Source organism: Pteropus medius, unplaced genomic scaffold (assembly GCF_902729225.1).
Source record: "Pteropus medius unplaced genomic scaffold, Ma_sr-lr_union100, whole genome shotgun sequence".
In the NCBI taxonomy this organism is placed as follows: Eukaryota; Metazoa; Chordata; class Mammalia; order Chiroptera; family Pteropodidae; genus Pteropus; species Pteropus medius.
Window position 1 is genome coordinate 731,326 of NW_024343580.1, and position 20,711 is coordinate 752,036.

The 20,711-nt window shown below is 64.1% G+C and overlaps 1 protein-coding gene across 1 annotated transcript in view; it reads left to right on the forward strand.

Annotated features, from left to right (window-relative positions):
* The window catches only part of LOC120606414 (guanine nucleotide exchange factor VAV2-like), a 70,506-nt gene that overhangs the window by 28,261 nt on the left and 21,534 nt on the right, over positions 1-20,711 (forward strand). The window contains exon 2 of the mRNA XM_039867606.1: positions 4,839-4,955. Coding sequence (XP_039723540.1) covers positions 4,839-4,955 — 117 coding nt within the window. The remainder of the gene's footprint in view (positions 1-4,838; positions 4,956-20,711) is intronic.

The window sequence follows — 20,711 nt, forward strand, 5'->3', positions numbered from 1 at the left end:
GAGGCGCTAGGCTGGTCTTTGGAGTTGTGGGAGGTGTGGAAGGGGGGCGGGGGGGGAGATGGGGATGGGTGGGGGAGGCATTGGCCTGGTGCAGATCACAGGGCCCGGGCGGGGTATGAGGGCCAGGCCCCTGGGTCCGCTCTTCCAGGGCGCCGTGTCATAGGAAACCTCTGGGCACAGGGGCTTCGGGACTTCCTGAGGGAGATGGCCCAGTGTCAACTGTTACTTCTTAAATCGGTTATCTTCTGCATCCCAGAAGTCAGCAGACGCACGGAGACGGCAGGGGTGGTGGAGTTGGGGCAGGCACAGGCCAGCGCTGTCACCCCCAGGCGTGGCCTCTGCGGGGTCTAGGCCGGAGTTTGGAGCTGTGCCTTCCCGCCCCGCCTGGTGTGACCTCACCAAGGCGCTTTCTCTCTCTCTGCTCAGTTTCCCCTTTGCACCTGCCTCTCAGGGCTGGGCTACGTGAGCGGCCCATGAGGGAACGTGGGGACGCAGCGTGGCCCCTGGGTCCCCATGTGTATTAGATGCTGGAGGACGTGGGTCCCGGGCAGGGCGGCCAAACTGTTAGGGGTCCCAGCGCCTCCTGTGGCATGCGCCTCCTTGCGGAAGGAGGCGAGGGTCATGGTGGCCTGAAGGCTGCTGGCCCAGTGGGGCAGGGCCTCTGCGTCTCTGCGTTGGGCGGGGTGTCCCTGGCAGTGTACCTGGGTCGGTAGGTTGTACACTAAGTGGTCTTAGTGGCCCCTCAAGCTGGGCCAGGAGCTCCCTTCACCCTGACCTCTGGGGTCGCATCCGGGGCTTCAGTCACAGACTCGGGTCCTGGTTCTGAGGGCCCGCTCTGCGTCTGACGTCCAGGACCTCCGAGCTGGGGCCTCGCGAGAGTGGAGGGACAGAGGACAGCGGGCAGTGGGCTGGCCGTACTGGCCTGCAGCACCTGGAGAGGTGGGCGGCGGGGCACGCAGCTGTGTCCCTGTGCCAGTCGGAGAGGCTGATGCATCCTGTGCGGGCTGCCCTGCCATTCGGCACAGCGGCCAGGCCTGACGGGGGACCGTGCCAGGCCAGAAGGCAAGAACCGTCCCTGGGGGCTGGGGGCTGGGGGCTGGGGGCTGGGGCTGGGGCTGGGGTGCCCGCACCCCAGGAGTGCCCTAAACCAATACAGTGGGGACAGACTCAGTTGGGGCCACTTGTCATGGGACCAGTTTTCTGGGGACAGGTGCTGTGTCCACTTAGCCAGACTTCTGAGGTTGAGCATTTGTTTCAAGGCACCGGTGAAGCAGTGGCTGCCGTTTGTGGGGGGCCCCGTGGGCTGGAAAAGAGAATGCCACTCGCCCAGAAGCCACAGCGACGTGGTCGGCCCCCGGGCCTTCTCTGGTCACAGAACGAGGATGGGCGGCTTCTGGCCTCGCACTGGCCGCCCTGTAGGCCTTCCCTCGCCGGCCGCCACTAAACCATGGCTGAGCCGTGTCGTGGCCGAGGGCCTGGCCTGGGTGCTCGCTCTCCCAGTGTCGGCAAGCCCTCCCAGACTCCAGACGTCCCTGCTGGCGTCAAGGAAGGGAGGGTCTGATCGGCCACATGCGCTCCTGGGCCCAGGGGATCGGCAGACAGGCGAGTGGGCACAGGCAGCGGAAACACAGCTGCCCGCTGCTCCCACTTAATGCAGAGAGGGGCCAGGGGTCCAGACGCGGGGCGGGGCCCTTCCTTGCTCTGCTCGCTGGCCACCTCTGGGCCTGTTTTCCTAGCCGTAAAGTGCTACAGTGCGGGAGAGAGGTCGTGACCTTGTCACTTACTGTGCGAACCAGCCCCTTAGGGGAGCGGATGGGATGCTGCTGACAGGCAGGACCCGGGCTCGTGGACACCCTGGAGGCGCCCCATTCTCTCAGAGGGCCTCCTCTCTGAAGCAGACGTGAGTTCAGGTCTCAGCACTGCCATCTGCTAGTTGGGAGCCAAAGCTCTTAACATCCTGGGCCTCGGTGTCCTCACGTGTGAAATGGGGTGAGCTCTCGGAGGGTGGGGGGTAAATGCGACGGCGGGCGGAGCCTGCAGCATGGTGCCCAGCACACAGGAGGCCCCAGGGACGGCCGCGGGCGTGGGTGCTGCCTCCTCTCAGCCCCGAGCCTGACGCTGGTGCCCAGGTCCCTTCCCCCAGGCCTGCTGTCCCCCTTCGCGTGGAGTCCGAATCTGTCTGTGCGGCTTGGGTTTGCAGAGGCCAGTCCGGGGAGCCAGGGCTGGGCCCGGAGCTGATGGGGTGCGGTTCTGACAGGCTAGGGGCCGCAGCAGGGGTGGGGCCAGGCCGGGCAGACGCGCCGTGCCCCCTTCTGAGCCCCGAAAGCAAGCGTGGCCTTGTCGGCTGGATTGTGGTTAGGGGCTGTGTAATTAACTCTAAAAATGGGAGGCCGAGGAGAGATTAAAATAAATGCTTAGTGGAAATTAGAGACAAGGATGCGCAAACAGCGGAGCCGGGCTGGAAGCCGCAGCGCCCCGCGGGGCGGGGCGGGACGGGGCGGGGCGCGGCGCGGGGCGGGGCGCAGGGAGGGCGGGGCGGGGCGCGGGGCGGGTGTCCGGACCAGGCGGGCATGGGCGCGGCTCTGCTGCGTCCGATCGCAGGCCAGGGCAGCGTACTGCTGTCCCACAGACCCGGGGCTTGCAACAACGGACAGGTACTCCGTCACCACCCGGAGGCCACGAGGCCAAGATCAAGGTGTCAGCAGAAGTGGCCTTTCCTTGGGGGCTCGGAGGGAGACGGCCCCAGTCCTGTCCCAGCGTCCGGTGGTTCCCTGGGCATCTGTCTGTCGAGGCTCGAGGTAGCGTCGCCCTGGTCTCTGCCTCCATCGGCACCTGTGTCTCTCTCTTTTTTTAATTATGGTAAAATACACAACATGCAACGTTTGCCATTTTCACCGTTTTAAGTGTACAATTCAGGAGCATTAAGTGTGTTCGAAAGGTTATGTGACAATCACAGTATTATAATTTGCAGAACTTTTTCATCTTCCCGAACTGAAATTCTCTCCCCAGTAAACACTAACTCCCCACCCCACCCCCAGCCCCGGGCACTTGCCCTTCTGCTTTCTGCCCCTGTGGCTTTTCCTACCCTGGGCACCCCGTATCAGGGGAATCCTACAGTGTTGGTCCATTGGTGTCTGGATTCTTCCAAAATGTCAGGTCACGGAACGCAAGGACTGGGGGGTGTTTTAGATCTGCGTGTGGGTATTCGGTTTCAATTCATTAGGATAAAATCGCCCTTTTTCAGTTGAAGTAGCTCAGGGGGCACATGTGACTACCCTCTTGGATGCACAGAGAATGTTTCCATCGTTCCAGAAGGTTCTGTTGGAGAATACTGTACTGGGTTCGCGGAGACAGAAGAGACGTGACAGCTAAAGAGCGAGTGACTGGGCTTGGACCCTGGTCCGGAATTGTCTTTCCTTGGCCGCAGGGACATTGTGGTTGTCCTTCACGCATTGGCGAAGCGTGAGCAAGCGCGCTCTGCCGGCGGGGGGGGGACCCGTGGGACCCACGCTCGCTTCCTGGCGGTGGCGTTGGCGCGGGTTGTGGGAGGGCGCCCCCGCCCTCGGGAACACGCGCTTGGGTGTGCGGGGGCGAGGGGCTTCGTGTCTGCAGCTTTCACACGTTCACAAAATGTTACACAGCTAGGCACACGCAACACGCACAGCCCCCCGTGCCCCCCGCAAAGAGAATAACATGTGACAAAGCAAACAAGTCGGTACCCGCGGTGCCCTGTGACCAGCCCTCGCCAGGGCAGGGGGCGCTGCTGGCTGCGGGCGGGTGTTTGGGCACAGGCGGGAGCTGGGGGCGGGGGGCGCGAGTGCCCCCAGGGAGTTGTCAGTCTGCCAGGTGTCCGCTGGGCTCACTGCGGCTCTGGTTCCGGCCAGTCCTTCACCTAGATTTGTCTCTTCACCCCCATTTCCAGCGAGCTCGGGCTCAGGCACGGCTCTCTGCAGCTCTCTTGAAATTGAGCTGCTGGGCGCTTAGCGAATGGGTATCGGTGAGCACGGCTGTCTGAGACCCGGGCTGGTCTTCAGTGTGTGGCTCGGTCCTTGCTTTGTGGACACCCACGCCCACCCGGACTGAGTGGGCTCATGGCTCCCACATTGGGGACACCCGCCTCTGCCCTCGGTATGGAATTAACCCAGCAAGGTGCTGTGTGCTGGGAGCCCGGTCCTCAGAAGCCACGGCCCCTGGCCCTGCAGCATCGTCGACAGGGGCGGACCCCGGGGCCCAGTGAGTCTAACGTCTGTGCTCCAGGCCGCCTCACCTGCTGCCCCCAGAAGGTCGTTATCAGCTTTTCCACAGGGGCTGGAATCCAGGGATCCTGGGCCTACCCCATATCTCCTACCCCATTGCACTGCCAAGCCCAGCGCAGGCTGGGCGCCCGGAGGTTGGGGTACCAGGCGAAGGAGAAGCCTGGGGTGTTATGTGGGATTTCTGGCTTTTTGCTCACACCCGCCTCCCACTGTGGCGAGCGTGCAGCCTCCGCGGCTTTCACGGGGCAGCCCCCCACTGTTGGCTTTGTCGCATGCGGCGTCGTTGGGGTCAGTCTGGGGGAAGGTGCTGTGTGTGCGGATATGTGTCTGTGCACTCTGTCCTTGCTCACTCAAGGCTGGCATATTTCGTTCCAGTTAAGGTTGTGAGTGTCGAGTGTGTTCGAGCGTGAGCAGGGGCTGGGGGCGCATGGCCACGGATGGCCCGGGTGAGCGGGGGCCGTCTGTGACGTCTTGGCCAGCGTGTCCTCTCCCGTGGCCCATGTGGGCACAGGAAGCCATGTGCGCTGGTGCTGCCTGTCACCCTTCAGCAACTCTGTAACGGCTTTTCCTTCTCCTCCCCAGTTCCTGTGTCTGAAGAACATACGCACCTTCCTTAAAGTCTGCCACGATAAGTTTGGGTTGAGGAACAGCGAGCTGTTTGACCCCTTCGACCTCTTCGATGTCCGAGACTTCGGGAAGGTGAGTGGCCTCTTCCTCCAGCTCAGTCCTCTGGGCGTGGTGGCCGAGCACGTGCTCGGCGGCAGGCGGGGTGAATGAACAGAGCAGGCCCGGGCCCTGACGCAGAGTGGACTGGGCTTCTCCAGCTTGGCGTCCGGCAGGTGCAGGCTGGGTTGGGCTGCAGACGGAGGGCGGGGAGGGGGGACGGGGGCGGTGGTGGCAGGGCGGCCCCTCCTCCTCTCACGCCCTGCCTGGGGAGGCCTGGTGTCCTGAATCCAGGAGGGCGGAGGGCAAGCAGGGCATGGTTGAGGGCAGAACTGGGCACGGAGCGTCTTTCTAGCTGAGCGTTTACTTCCTGCCCAGAATCTCCAGTTCTTCATGGGAGGCCAGGCCAGTGTTCGGACCAGCTGCAGTGGGGCCGAGGTGGTGCGGGTTCGAAGTGGCACTCTGTGCAAAGGCCATCGAGCTGACACCTCAGACAAGCAGAGCTGGCCTGGCTCTGACAGGTGTGGGGCGAAGAGGGGGTGGTTACCTGAACCCCCAAGGTCCCCGGAGGGGATCTCCTAGGTCGTTGGCAAACCACCCAGCAGTCTCTGTGTCCTCAGAGTGCCACCTGGCAGCTCTCTTGCAGAAGCTCTGCTGGCATGGGGAGGGGACCCTGAGGCCGAAGAGGTACAAAGGCCAGGGGCGTGGCCAGGGGCGTGGCCAGGGCTGCGGCTCATTCCCGGCTTCCCCGCGGGGCCTGACTCAGGGCATCCTGTGTCATCCCAAAGCACAGCAGGTCCAGGCCGCTCCTCTGAACTCGCCGGGATCAGGACCGTGAGGACATCTCGGTGTCTCGGGCCGTGGGGTTGGGCGCAGACCTGGCTGAGTGCTGCCTGTGGCCCAGGTGTCCCCGGCCTCTCCGACGTCTGGCCAGCCCACTTCCCACAGCCCTCAGCAGATGTTTATTGCCTTTTTACCAGGGCCTTAGGAGTGCCAAGGGAGCCTCGAATCTGCAGATGCAGATGTTGGGGGTTTGGTTCTGCGAGGAGCCTGTCGAAGGGTCACACGGTGTCAAGCTAGCGCCGTGGTGAGGCCACCTGTGAGCCACCTGGCCCTGGTGGCACTCGGCCTTAGTCTAGAAATTCCCTAGAAAGGAGCGAAATTGGGGACCTGTGCAGGAGCCTCTGCTTTGTGTAAGCACCAGCTCTGAGGTGTCTGTTCCCCTCATGTGACTCAGCCACGTCCTGTGGGGTGCGCCTGCCTGGACTGGGCGCCACGCTGCCCGCTGCCCGGTGCCTGCTGGCTGCTGCGTCTGCCGGGCGGAGCTGCTGAGGCTCGGGTGGGCTTCTCAGCTCCCCTGGATTTGCTTGCAGACGCGTTGGACTCTCTCTCCTGTGCTCTGCGGCAGCGTCCCGGGTAGGGGAGAAGCGGACGGCGGCCGGGGTCGGCCGGGGGGCCTTTAGAGCACATGCGTGTACACACACGCACACACGCACACACACTCAGGCTGCGTTTACGTCCCAGCTCTGCCGTCACAGGGGGTGGCCGTGCCTAAGTGACTTGTTTTCTCCAAGTCCTTCTCGTAGTTGGTCCTAAGAACGTCACGTTCCAAAGTCTGTTGAGCAGAGAGTGAGACGGAGCTTGTGGGGTTCCCAGCTCCTGGCAGGTGTCCCAGAGGCACGCCCTTGTTCTTAGCTGCTTTGTCCTTGGTCCTTCGGCCTCCTCTCAGCCACCTGGGAGTGTCCGTGTGACGCTGAGGACTCCTGGCTGGGGACTGGGCTGCCTGTGACTGTGGACTGCCCACGGGGGCGGTGGACGCCGGTGGCCCTGGCCAGAGACGGGCCTGCGCCTCTGGCATGTCCTCCGCGTCCCTGGCTGAGCGTCCGTGCTCCTGGCCCCCTTCCCCGTGGGCTTTTCTTCCCATGGTGACCTGTGCTTAGCACTTTCCAGCCGAGTTTGACCTGGGGCCATCGGAGGGAGGCTCAGGACATGGGGACATGCTCTCTCCACAGGAGCCACTGTCCTGAGTCCCTCCTGCTGTCCAGGGATGGGAGTCCCTGGAAAGACAAAGCACAGGCGGAGCCCTGGCCGTGTTTGGCGCTGTGGCCGGCTCTGCTCAGGAGGCTGACGCGTGGGGCCCGCCCGCCCCGGAGTGCTGCAGTGGGCAGGGCAGCGTGCCAGCTGCTGTCAGGGCTGGCCTCCGGCCCCCTGGTCCTTGCAGCGGTCCAGCCCAGGTCACGGTCCCCCTGGGCAGAGGCGGAGCCAAGGCCCCATCCACCTCCTCGGGGGCCTTTACCGAGGCGTCTCCCAGGCCCACATTCGTCCTTTGCCCATCAGGAGCCCGGCCCTGGACACCATGCCCGTGACGATGGGACCACTTGCTCTGCCCCACCGTGGTCCCCCTGCTGGCCCTGGGGAGTGAGTGACGAGGGTCCCAGCGGGTGGGGAGACAGCGTCGGTCCCTCTCTCGTACCCAGAGCTCTGCAGGGTCAGAATTGGTGGCTTGTCTCCCTGGGGGTGCTGAGGACAGAGGGGGTGAGCCCGCCCGGGCCGTGTTGAGAGCGCGCCAAAGCTTGTTCCAGGTGGAGCAGGGGCACGTTTGGGGCGGACGAGCGCTGTCTGCCGAGCACGGGGTCGGCGGGGCCGGGGCCCCCTTTTCATCCTTGCCCGCTTGTCTTTTGCTTACGTTCATAGGGGTCCGGAGTGGGAAGGATCCCATGGAATAGCCGGTTGGTTCATCTCGGGCTGGTTTAGAAGTTTCCAGACTTTTTTTTTTTTTTTTGGCTGTCACTCAAATTGTGGTGCTCGGGTCCAGTCCAGGTTCTGGGTTTCGCTGTTCTTTTTCTAAACTGCTGCCTCTCAGCTTCGCAAGTGTTTCCCATTGTTGGGGTCATTCTCTGGCAAGAGAAGAGGCATTCATTCATTCATTCATTCACCCGTCCATCCATTCGTTCCCACGCCCTTCCATCATTGAGCATTTAATTTAATAATGCTTAAAATGGAGATAATGATAAAATGGAAGAAATAGTTGCATGGCCTTTGCCCTCCGAGGGGCCCCCCAGATTTGCTGTTGGCAGTTAGTGGTAGTGCCTCCTCCCTGGAGGGGACCCTGTGTGATGCTGCCTCTGCCACAAAAGCTCCTGTTCTTAGGGGGACGCTTCACTCCCCTGGGACAGCTGGGCGCTTCCTGTTTACGGGACCCATGGGGCCTCCCCCGACAGCCCCCGCCTCGGCCCTCGGGCTTCTCCTTCCGGCCTTTCCGGCCTTTCTTCCATTGGAGCAGAGTGGACTTTGGACCGCACTTGGCAGGTGCAGAGGGGAGCTGACGTTTTGGGGTGCACGAAGCTCCAGAAAGTATTTCCTTAACCCAGGCGAAGCCCTGGGAGGGGCAGCCCCACGTTGGCTGGGTTCTCTCTGCCGCCTGGCCCAGGGCACCTGGGGAGACTCTTGGCAGAGGCCTCAGGGGCAGCAGTCAGTCAGGTGGACCCCTGGGGAACCTCGAGGGCTGCAGGACCCCTGGGTGCAGCCAGCCGCCAAGGGAGCAGGCGCTGCTCAGCAGGGGGCCGCCTGGGTGGTCCAGTGCATCTCCCTGCGGTGCCTTCTCGCCCAGATTCGGACGGAGGGAGGTGGCAGGGGGGTCGGGCTGGAGGGGGCTTCCTGGCACTTAGGCCTGGGTGTGAACCGGGACTGCAGACTTGGGCCTGAGCTGCCGTTTCCGCCGGGTAAGATGAAGACCGTTGCGGGGCTCCGTGGAGGCGACCATGCGGTCCTGTCTTTATTAGTGTTTATTCCTCTCCTCGCCCGCAGAGGGTCCAGAAAGCTGCTCCTGGACGTCTCTCCTGTGTTCCATAAGGTCGCCTTGAAGGCTAGGTTTCTGCTCATGCAGTCCACATATCTAGGGGCAGGCTGTGAGTGTGGGGCAGGGGGCTGGTCAGGTCTGGGGGGGGGGCAGGTCTGGGGCAGGTCAGGTAGGGAAAGAAACTGGGGTCTGAGAGGCAGGTCCATGTCGGGGCCGGGGCGGGGCCGGGGCGGGGCCGGGGCGTGGTGATGGAGCCCGGTCTTGCTGGCGAGGCCGTCCTTGCTGGCGTGAGAATCCTTGCTCACTTTCTCTCTGTCCGTGCACAGGAGTGGGAAGGGGAGTGGGGAGGCCGAATGGGTGGCCGACACCCGCTGGATCTACAGGGGACACCACTGCCCGCGCCTGGCGCCCTGTCGGAAGTTTGGAGGGAGGGCCCTGGGCGCGGCGGGGTTCGGTGGCTGGCTTGTGGCGCTTTCATTCCTGGAGGTTGTAGGCAACGTCGTTTCCAGGTGACAGCCCCAGCTCCTCGCTGCAGCTGGGCCGCTAGGTCAGCTCACGTAGACCTCCCAGTGCGCCCCAACGTGGCTCTCATCGCCCCGCTTTTCGGAGCAGCAGGCGGAGGCTCCCGCTCCGGGGCAAGCGACGTGCTCAGGGGCCCGCCGCCGTTGGTTTCTTGGGTCCCGGTGCGGGGCTCTGCTTGCCCGCCAGCCTCAGTCCCTCCTGCGACCACTGTGGTGGCCACTCACGTGCGTGGATACCATGCGCTGCGTGCTCGGCTTTACTTCCTCGAGCTCTCGCCGTCCTCAGGGACGTCGGGACAGAAGGGAGGGAACCGGGGTGCAGAGAGGCGCGCCCTGCTCGTGTCCCGCGTGACGGTGGGTGACGGGTACTCACGTGGCACTGCGACCTGCCCTCGGCCGTGTGGCGTTCTGCCAGCTGCAGGCAGTGGGCAGCTGGGCTAGTGGCCAGGGTGGGGGCCACGGCGCCATGAGAGGCCTCGGCCAGCAGGGGAGGGTGACCGTCAGCTCTTTAGAGGACACGGGCGGTGAATTGGGGCTGTCCTGACCAAGGTCAGGTCGGAGCAGGTAGTTCCCGCCTGTGGTGGGCTCACGGCTCCCCAGACCTTCTCGGGAAGCCGGGAGGCGGCAGGGAGTGTGGGCGCTGCTGATGCAGTGAGTCAGTCCACTTCCGTCTGTTTGTCCAGGCCGTTTTGCCTGAAAGAAAAGCGTTCTGAACGGGCGAGAAACTTTGTATGAAACCACTGGTTCCTAACAGCCGAGGAGACCCACCTCCCTGGGGTTGGGGCCTTGGGGGTCTGGCCGGCGCTGTGGCCTTACTGGCCGGGGGGGCGGGTAGGCCTGGTCACACCTCCCGGAGGATGAGGCCTCGGCCGCATGTCCATGCTGGGTGCCGGGGGCAGGCGCTTCTCCCACTGTCTGTGGGCAGCGCGTGCCTGCTGCCCGGCCCCGGCCCGGCCCCTTGACTTTGTCTGTGTGGCAGAGGTGCCCCTCCTCCTCGCCAGGACAAGACACCTCTCCGCCTCCCGGCCACTCCTCCTCTTTGCCTGGGACCTCTCCCGTCAGCCCGCCGTTCCCCCTGCTCTGTCCCTTGGGCATGGCAGCACCTAGCACAGGCCGCCAGCCCGCGGTGCCCAGGGCGGCCATCACTGTGGGTCCCAGCGCCCTGTCACTGGGCCCGTCGGCACTGGCCTGGGGCACTGCAGTCTGCTGCCGATGACGCGGGAGAGGAGACCAGTCTGCTTCCCCTGATGTCCTATCTAATCCTGTCCTCGGCACCACCCCTTCCCTGGGCCCTGCCCCTCCCACAGGCACCCACCTACCGCTGTCTCCCAACTTCTTGGGAGTGCTGGTGCTTCTAGAAGCTGAGTGAAGGTGGGCCAGTTGAGATACCTCTTGGGGCTTGGAACAGAGTGTGACTCTGAGGAGTCGGCCGGAATCGGGACCCAGACAGCACGGGTGTGACGCACGGTGGCCTCCCGCCTGGGGACATCCCGCCTCTGAGGATGCTGGAGGAGCGCCTGAGGTGGCGGGCTGGGCGGCTGCCCTCCGCTGGTGCCCTGGACACCAGCCCACACGGAGCAGCGGGCGGTGGCCTTGGCCGCGGGCCGGGTGCAGCTGTCGGCCGTTCCCGCTGCCTGGAGCACCCGCCAAACCCAGCCGCTCGTCCCCCGACTCACAGAGCTGCCATCTCAGGCACACCATTGATTTCCCCGCGGAGTGTCGCGTGGTGGATGCGTCCCTGGGCTTGGTCAGGGCAGAGGAAGGGAGCAGGCAGCCTCGGGGCATCGGTTAGCACCCCAATCTCCACGCCCGGGCCCCAGGCCGCCACGGGTCCGCTCACTTCCCCTCCGTGTCTGTCCCCAGTCTGCCGGGCGCGGCCGTGGCCGAGCGCTCACCAAGGCCGCTGTGCGCGGTCGGTCGCCCTCCCGCCTTCAAGCCCCCCAGCCGCTCACGGCAGCCCCTCCGCACCAGCCGCGCCGTGCAGCATGGGCGCCAGGGCCGGGGGCCGTCTGCTGGGCCCCGCGGCCGGCCAAGGGAGGCCCTGAGTTCCTGCTCGAACACGTTTCCTGTCATCTGCCAGTCGTCACTGCAGGACGGTGCACGCCTCCCGGCTTTCCGCAGGGCCTCGCGAGCAGGCACTTGCACGCACGCACACGCACGTACACGTGTGCACGTTCACACCCGTGCACGCACAGAGAGGCAGGTAAGCCCACTGAGCACTGACGCGCCGGTTTTCAAGTGGTTTTCTCTGTGTCCCCTTTCCAGACGGGAGCCGCGGCCGCCATCGCCTTCACGGAGGACGGGGCAGGGCCTCCGGGTTCGCTGCGGCCCGCGCTCCGGCCCTCCCACCAGTGCAAGATGATCACGTCTTGTGTGCGAGGCCCGGGAGGCTTTGGGTCTCTGTTCTGGTGGCTCAGTCCCCTGGTCGGGTCTCTGAGGCGGGCCGCTGGCTGAGGAGGTCAGTCTTTGATCCCTGATGAGCAGTCCGTACCTGTCGAGTCCCTTCCCCCTTACGATTCATTTCTGAGGCGAAGGGACCCTGGGCGCCTGTGATGGTGGCGGTCACAGCTGGTGGAGAAGCCCGGGACGCAGGCAGTGAGGGCGAGAGCAACGTGTCCAGGCCTGGCCTTGGCCACCGAGCCTCACCGCGCAGGGCCTCAGTTCCCCCACCCATAAACGGAAGGTCAGACGGGCTGGGTGACCTCCTGCTGGTGGCCTTTGGGTGTCTCTGTTGTCCCCACGAGCACACATCTTGTCGGCTCTCTTTTCCATGTTCTGAGAGCTTGAATTTTCCCCACTAGTCCTGGAGCAAATTGTGCATGTGTGGTTTCTGTTATTTTGCTTTCTGCCTGTATCCACACTTAATTAAATCTTAATTGGCTAACTGTTTCTCCTTAGCCCCCCAAGACATTGTTTCTATCGAAGCCTGACAAATTTGATGTTTGTAACAAAAAAAAGGCTGAATGAGACTAAGGAGGTGAAAAGAACAAAAATCAAAAATGTAAATAATTAATTGTAACAAAGTGTCCTTTCTTGGCAGTCGGCCTGGTTTTTTCCCAAGGACTACTGGCCCTTCTAGAGGCATCTAGGGGTGGTGGCCAGCCTCTTGGGGGGTCACCCTCTGAGTCACCAGGTGCGTGGCTGGGACCCTTTTGGCGGAAGAGCTTTCCCAGGTCCCCAGGGGCACAGATTCCCCTCCCCCTCTGCCTGCGACTCGGATCGGGGAGCTGGGGCCGGAACTCTGGGGCCGGAACTCTGGGGCGTTAATCCTGGGAGGTCCTTTCCGACTTTTATTCTCCAGAGGCTTCATTGCGATGACACGGGCGTGACATCGAATCTACCTTTCTAGCCATTTTGAAGTGGACAGTTCAGCGGCATTCCGTGCATTCGGTGTCGTGCAGCCATCACCAGTATCCCGGTCCAGAACTTGTCCGTTACCCCAAGGGAATCCCTACCTCCTGTCCCATTTCCCAGTCCCTGGCAACCACTCGTGTTTTCTGTCTATGCCCGATCGAGACATCTGTAAACAGTCACACGATGTCCGTCCTTTTGTGTTTGGCTTTTTTCACTTGGCGCGATGTGTTCCAGGTTCATCCACATTGTGACAGGTGTCAGAACTGCACCCCCTTTAAGGCTGAGTAATATTCTGAGCCCACAGTCCCCTCAGCCAAAGCTCAGGGCCCCAGGAGGCTGAGGACCCTCACTCTGGAGGGCAGCGGATGGTCGGTGCAGGTGATCACCAGCCCCCAGTGTTCCGGTCCAGGTTCACGGGCAGCCTGCCGCAGTGTGGACTGGTTTCCGAATTGCATCCGCGGATGAGCGGGGGCCGCTGTGAGTAATGCCGCTGTGCACGCGGGTGTGCACGCGGGTGTGCACGCAGGCGTGCGGATACCTGTTCGCACTCCTGCTTTCCCTTCCTCTGGGCCCATGCCTGGGAGCGGAATTGCTGGGTCACAGTAATCCTGTGCGTGACTTTTCGAGGAACCGCCGCTGTGTTTTCCACAGTGGCTGCCCCTTTTACACCCCCAGCAGTGCACGAGGTCCCAGCGCCCCCCGTCCTCACCAGCACTCGTCTCTGTGCGCATGCGTGTTTGATAACGGCCGCCTGGTTGGGGCCGAAACGGTGTCGAATTCTAACACGTGTCTCCCTGATGATCAGGGATAGCCAGCATTTCTCACTGTGCTCACGATATTCAAGTTCTTTGCCCGTCTTTTAATGTTTGTTGTTGGTTTTTCCTCTTTTCATTCAATCGCATGTTTGAGGCAGGGCGGGTGCAGCTTTTAAAACAGGCCTTGGAGGCGGGGCAGCCAGAAGCCACCTGCGGAATGACCAGACCCACTGGTTTGTCCCCAGAAGAGTGCCCAGTCAAGCCCAGCCCTCACCTGCCGCCCCCCCCATCTCCGCCTTTAAAAGCCACCGCCCCAGGGCTGGCCCGGCAGGCCCCTCGGTCTACTAGGCACCTCTGCTTCCTGCTGGGCATGGCAGGCCCCTTCACGAGTCGCATGAGGCCCAGGCAGATGGCCACTTCTGGGGTCGTAGCTGTGACAGAGCCAGGGAAAGCGGACTGCAGCGCGGGTGTGTCCTTCCCCCTCGAGCCCAGCCAGGCGGAGCAGGCCAGGCTGTCTCATCATCTCCTTCACTAGGTGGGGAAGCTTCTGGAGGCTGGACAGCGAGCCGGAACCCGCCGTGGGGCGGGCTGGGCGCACCAGGGCCGCGGGGCGCGTGGCTGGCAAAGCTCATTCTGCCGAGTGTGCCGGCTCGTCGCCATCAGTGAGGCACACCTGCACGCCCCTGTCTGCCCGCCGAGCCTGCCAGCGCCGGGACACACTCAGGTGAACCGCTACCTGCAAACCCCACGGAACCGCGTGTCCCGTGCTCGTGCTCCTGTGAGGAGCGAGCCTCTCGGCCGATGGGCTCCGTCCTTGCCCAGGCCCTGGGCCACGGAGCGGGGGGCGGGATGAGCCTGTGGGAACATGCTGGGCAGCTCGAAGCCAGAGCCCTTCCCCGGGGCGGTCTCTGGGGCGGGTGTCCCAGGCGAGAAGACACTGGGGGGAGGTCCAGGCCATTCCTGGCCGTCCCGGGCAGTCCGGGCCCTCGGCCTGGGCTGCAGCCGTACCGCGCTCTGCGCAGCCTTGGAACCATGGCGGCCGTCAAGGGCCTTCCTGGGAATGAGGTGGCTGTGACCGTGGCCCTGGTGGCACCAGCACCGTGGGCCCTCGCCGCGGGCCGCCGCGTGGGGATGCTGACCTCATTCCCTGAGCCGGTCCTGGTCTGCTTCGGTCTGTGCAGGGAAGCGGGGTGCGGGGCAGGTGAGTGCCCTTGGGTCGCTTACTATCTGGAGGAAGTGGCTCAGGGGACTTCCGTGCCGGCCGTGTCACACGGAGGAAGGGAGGAACTCGTAGTGGCAGCCCGGCTGTGGCCTGTGGTCAGCAAGGCCATGCGCAGCAGAGATCAGGGATGTGGGTCCTGGTGTGTCTGGGCTGGTGGCCTGGAGGCCGGGTTCCTCGGAGCGAGATGCGGCTTTCCTTCTGGACATGCAGTGGTCTGAAGAAGCCATTCATTCATTCATTCATCCATTCGTTCAACAAACATGATGGACTGCCTGCTGTGGCCCGCGCGCCGGTGACGTAGTGACAGACCCCGAAGGCCCGCTCTCGAGTGGGCGAGCGGAGGGGGGCAGTCTCTCCCACGGGCCTGAGCCTGAGGGCTGAGGCCTTCGGGGAGCCCGCTGAGTCCGCACCCCTGGCTCTGGCCCCCTACGGACCTTTTCAAATACCTTCTCCTGTCCTCCCAGGGCTGTGTGCTTTCCAAGATCATGCACGTAAAGCCGACGACACCCACCGAGTAATTAATTTCCCACTTTTAATTAATCAAAGACTAATTACGAGTTACCTCTCCAGTTAGAGTTTCTGATGCACACCTGGTACCTGTGTGCCCACACAGAGGGGGTGGGCGGGAAGTTGTCAGTTGGGGTGTTTGGTTGGGGGTGTTCGGAGTAGTTGGAGCCTCTGGGTTGGTGACCTCCGAGGACTCCAGTTTGGGAGCCTTTCATTACAGGGGGTGCAGCTCGTCATCAGCAGGAGGTATGGTGGGGTGGTGGCATCTTCCTGCTGTGGGAGGCAGCAGAGGTAACTTGGAGGGTGGCAGGCAGCACTCCAATCCTGAGCCAACCCAAGGCTCCTCTGTGCTCTGAGGCCCTGGGAGGGCTGGCTGGCTGTCAGCCGAGGCGCCCAGAGGGTGGGCCCCCCGGGAGGCACGACCCCTGCCCGCGACCCTTGCTCGTGACCCCTGCTGGCAGGCATTAGTGTAGTCTCCGTGAAGCTGTGGAGCTCTGTGCCCAGGCCTCCCAGCCTGGGTGGGCAGGCCGAGGGGACACCGGCGTCTCTGCCTAGCTATCGAGACCGTCATCTCGCTGACCTGGTGGCATGGTTCGGAGCAGCCCAGTGCTACCTCCTCCGTGAAGCTGCTTTGGGCCGCTCTAGCCTGTGGCCGGGGGCGCGGGTTCCGGAACGGCTGGCCCTTGTGCCAGGGGTCACCGAGGCCTGGCAAGGACCAGGCCTGCTTTGCGGCTTGTCTCCTGGCCCCTTGAGTCCAGGCCCTGGGCACCTCTGACTCGGGAGGCCAGCCGGCTGCACCGGCCACGGAACGGCGAGGCCCCGGGTCGGCAGGCTGGGCACCCGGGTTCCAGGAGCCCCTCACAGGGCTGTGTGGCTTTCAGGGTGGGCCCCGGGAGGCGGCCCTGCAGGCAGGGCACTGTGGCGAGGCCCAGGAGGTGCTCAGCTGCCAGGAGCCCCACTTCCCGTCAGTCCCGGCCTCGCCGGTCGGCCGCAGGACCCAGGGGAAGGACGGCTGGGTGCGCAGCGGTAGCTCTGCCCTTCAGTCGGCAGCGGGGCCTTGTCGGACACGCGGGGAGGGACGAGGCATCACGGGAGGCCTGAGGGGTGAGGGACAGTCCAGCCGTAGGCCATGGGGGACCGCAGCCCGGTCAGCACCAGAGGAAAGGTAGGAACGGAAGGCGCTGGAAACGGTTTGAAACTATGACTTTTGACCTTTTGATGGCCCTGGGCCCCGGGGGCGGACGCTGGACCAGAGTCGGCAGCCCCAGGTTGGGTTCCGCGTGACCTCAGCGATGCTGCGTCCACCCGCTGACCTCAGTCATCCTGTCTGCAACATGGGAATCGAAATTATATCAAGTTGCGTCGGCCTCGTGTGGAGTCGCGAAGGACGGGCCTGCAGGCCGTGTCTCTGGCCTGGATTCCCAGGAGTTTTCTAGTGACCTTGGACTTGCAGCCTCCAACATGTGACAGGGTCTGTCTAACCACCCAGTCTGTGGCGTTTTGTTACTGCTACTCAAACGGATTAAGACGAGGTCCAGCCAGCTGTCCTGCCCCCAGGGGTCTCTGTCGGGGGTCTTTTGGCTTGTGTTCTGGGAGAGGAGGCAGAAGCACCTCGGCCCTTTGCCAGAGCTGGCCCGTTGCTGGCCCCGGGGTTGGGGTGGATGTGGGCGTGGCAAGGGTGGGCACTGGGGGCGCAGGCGCTGAGGAGGGGCATCATCCTCGCTCTTGGCATTTTACCGAGGGTCCGCTGCGTGCCAGCCCTGAGCACGGGCTTCTTCGTGTGAGGGCCTCGGATGGGCAGGGAGGTGGCGTGACCGGCTCCCGGTCGCACAGCCGCAGGCCCCCTCCTTTCCACCTCTTCCCCCGACATGCCCCGGTGTGTGCACACAGGAGGCGCTTAATACATGTTTTTAGCATGACTGGAGGCATCGAGGCGTGCTTAGCGGGGGAACGGACGAAGCTGTGGCTGAGAGATGGGGCTCGTCTGCCCGCCGTGGGGGCGACTCCCCACAGTGACGGCGGCTTCCCCCGTCGGCAGCAGGCAGGGCCCCCCTGCTCTCCATCATGCTGTTGAGATCCCCCCGCCCCACCCCACATTCTCAAAGTGCCAGACGCCCTGCTGGAAGCCGAAGCACTCCGGACGCGCCTCGGCTCGGCGGACGGCTCTGGAGTAGTGAGCGGACAGGGGCCCCGCCCGCCTTCGTCGGTGCCCACCGCCTTCCCTTTCTGCGGGGAGGGCGTCCTCCCCCGGGGAGAAACTCCGAGTGAGTCACTGTCACGTAGCCTTCGGCACGCATAGCAGCTCGGCCTGCAGTCCGTCCCGTGCCTTCGTCCCGTCCTACCTGAGCAGGACCGAGCCCCCGCGGTGCCTCTCGGCCTCCTCCAAGGAGCAGGGGGCGCCCGGGAAGGACACCCCCCCAACTCCCAACCCCTGGCGACCACCGGCCTGTTCTCAGTCCCTGGTTGGCCGCCTCTGGGCAGTGGAACCCCAAGGTGTGTGGCTTGTGTTTGTGTCCAGCTCCCTCCGCTGACGGGCTGTTGGTGCCTTTGTTCTGTGGACACTCGTGAGCAAGTGCTCGTTTGAACGCCCGGTCTGGCTCTGGGTCTGCACTTAGCCACGGCTACGTCTCACGGGCACGCTGGGTCTCGCTGACCGGGCCGGGCCTGACTTGCGGTGGCGGTCCCGGCCGCCTCCTGGGGTTGTGGATCCGAGGCGTTTAAGCTGGGCTGTGGTTCCTGCTTGGTCGTCAGTTTGTATTTCAGGATTAACGTTAAGCTGTGGCCACCCCTGCCGCTGGGGCACGACAGGTGTGGTGTTACGGGGGTCCCAGGAGGCGGGGTTCCGGAGGGAGGCCGTATTCTCTCTGGGACCCACCAGAGACTGGCTGGTACCGCTGTGTCTTCCCTCGCTCTGGCCGGTACCGCTGTGTCTTCCCTCGCTCCTCCAGGCTGTGGACCGGCCTCTTGCTTCTCCCCTGCCCCATGGCCATCCGGTCTCTCCATGGCCACCCCAGATGCCAGTCTCAGCCGCCTCATCTCTGCGACCATCCAGCTGGCCTCCTTGAGACTCGTTGGTCGATTTCCGTGTCCCGCGTCCAGAATCTGAGCATCTCAGTGGGGTCAGGTGTTGTCTGGCCTTTCTGCTGTGGCATCGCTTGATGATTTGGGGACAGAAGGGACGCAGGAGAGAGATGAGTCTGGCTGGGGGAGGGAAAGACAGAGCTGGTTAGTGTCTTCAGCGGCCTTCGGACCCCGCGTTCTTGTTCACGGCCAGCGAGCAGGATGGGGGGGCGCTGGTGGGGCCCCTAGACCAGCTGCGGGGCCTGGGGCCTCACTCCTGAACCTAGGTGGGGCTGGGGCGGGCAGCCTCCCTGTGGCCGGTGTGGCCGGGGAGGGGGACCCCGAGGCTGGGGCCCGTGTGGGGGCAGGAGGTGTGCTGGCAGGGAGCGTGGCACTCTCTGGGCCTCTGCGTTCGTGGGGACCGAGGGTCCATGCTGTGACCTAGGTGACAAGGACCCCTGCAGGTCCCACCAAGTCCAGATGGGTCGTTCGAACTCGCAGCTCCGGTTCCTCTGTCCCGGTCTGTTCTGTCGAGGCCCCTGTCCGCGCCATGCCAGCGAAGCAGCCCCTTCCAAGGGCACCCGTGGCCTCACGGTGCCGAGTGCTTGGTCCGCTCTCCGCCGCGTGCTGCCGACCCCTCCAGAGCCCAGTGCGGCCGCCGCCCTCCCCGGGGGTCTCCCCATGCTGGGCACCCCTTTCTCTTCACCCTCCACTCGGAAGCCTGGTGGGCGCCAGCCGTGGCTGGAGCGGGGTCCGTGGGTCCAGCTCTTCCTCTGATTGTCCAGACCGGGCGACCTCGCCCGTTCCTCTCCCTCTCCCCGGCCTCCCGGCCCATCAGCGGACCCTGGGGCTTTGCTCCGTCATCTGTCCCGGCAGACGTGCGGCTCATGGTCGCAGCTGGGGGCGGGGATGCTTTTGACCCTGCGACGTAGACCATCCAGCCCGGGGGTCCGTGGGCCGAGGCTGAGGAACCCTGAGTTGTCTGAGGGGACCACTGCTGGCCGCTGCCCCTGCTGGTGGCTCTGTCAAGTGCCACCATTCCCACCTGGGTTGTCTCCGCCCTGTCCTGTCCGTCCCACCCCCCACCCGTGCCCCCAGCCTGTTCGCAACACTGCAGCCAAAGCCACCTCTCCTGAGGCAGCCAGACCACGCCCTCTGCGCTCAAACCCTCCTGCGTTTCCTGTCAGGAACAGCCAGGGTCCTCACCGGGACTGTCAAGCCCCGCGTGGCCCCGGCCCCGCGTCCCTCGGGCCTGTCCACTCCCTCCCAGTGCCCTTCGCGGCTCCTCCGGGCACTGGCTGGGCCCCTGCCCGGCCGCACCACTTCCCTCACCCCGCTTCAGGTCCCTGCCCTCCGCGTCCCCTCCAGATGCTGATAGCCCCTTTATTAACTGGCACGTTGCTCTCTGGGGAGCCGGCGGTGCCTGGCGCACGCCCCGTCAATGTTTGCAGAGTGAGCGAATGACTCAGGGCGAGGGAGGTGTCACTGAGGTGGCCTCAGGCCTCTTTTCTTTGTCCCCAAATACACGGAGCATCCTTCAGGGGCCCCACTGCTTTCTGGGGCACAGTTGGTAAAGAAAGGTTCAGACCCTGGGCTCGTGGAACCGACCCGGCCGACCCGGAGGCAGAACGCACGAGCAGGACCTTTTGCCAACTTCCTTCCGTCTGCTTCCCGGGGCTTAGATCCGGGGCGCTGTCCAGCTGTAGCGTTGAATGCTACGTCGAGCGCTGTGTGAAGGCCCCAGTGGGGAGCCGTCTGGGACCCCTGGGGACCCCCAGATCTTGCTCCCCGTTTGCTGAAGTTCACCGGGCAGCTCTGTAGGGTCAGGACCTGGTCGGGGTGCTCCAGCACCCCTGGAGCAGTGCTCAGAGGCTGTGGTTCTCCGGGGCCCCCTGCCAGGACTGTCCCCCGCCGCATGACTGCTAACATGCGTTAGGGGGGGCCGCACCTCCTGCAGACCTCCCCACCCAACACGGCTCTCTGCTTGGGGTCCCGGACGCTGACCAGCCCAGCCGGGCAGCCTGTGCTGTCGGCCCCACGTCTCAGCTCAGGGCTCTGTTGTGGGGGCCACAATAGCTGAGGACGTGTCGCCACTTCAAAGAAGGTACAAGCTCAGCGGCATTTTCAGCAGAAAAGCGTGATGGGGCCAGAGGCCTCACAGGGGCCAGCACCCCCTCCGGTACACACAGTTGTCCCCACAAGTGTTTACGTTGTCACTGTGAGGAAAAGAGCTGGCAGTTACAGTGCCTTCTGAGGGAGCCAGGTCCCCTGGGCGGTGACGCAAACCCAGCTCTGAAGCTTCTGGGTGTTGGGGAATGGCAGGGCGTGTTTAAAAATGCAGAGTCCTGGGTCCCGCTGTGCCCCAGGGACTGTGATTCAGCAGGTCTGGGGTGGGCCCAGGGTTCTGACGTTTTCGCCAGTGGCAGGAGGTGCTGCGGGTAGGGCCGGGGCGTCACTCCCTGGGGAGCCCCGACACAGCCCACAGGGACCCTGGGCAGAAGCACAAGCCAGGTGCTTCCTCTGGCTCCAGAAAGCCCCGCTTCTCATGAGCTCTTGGCGGACAGAGGCAGAATC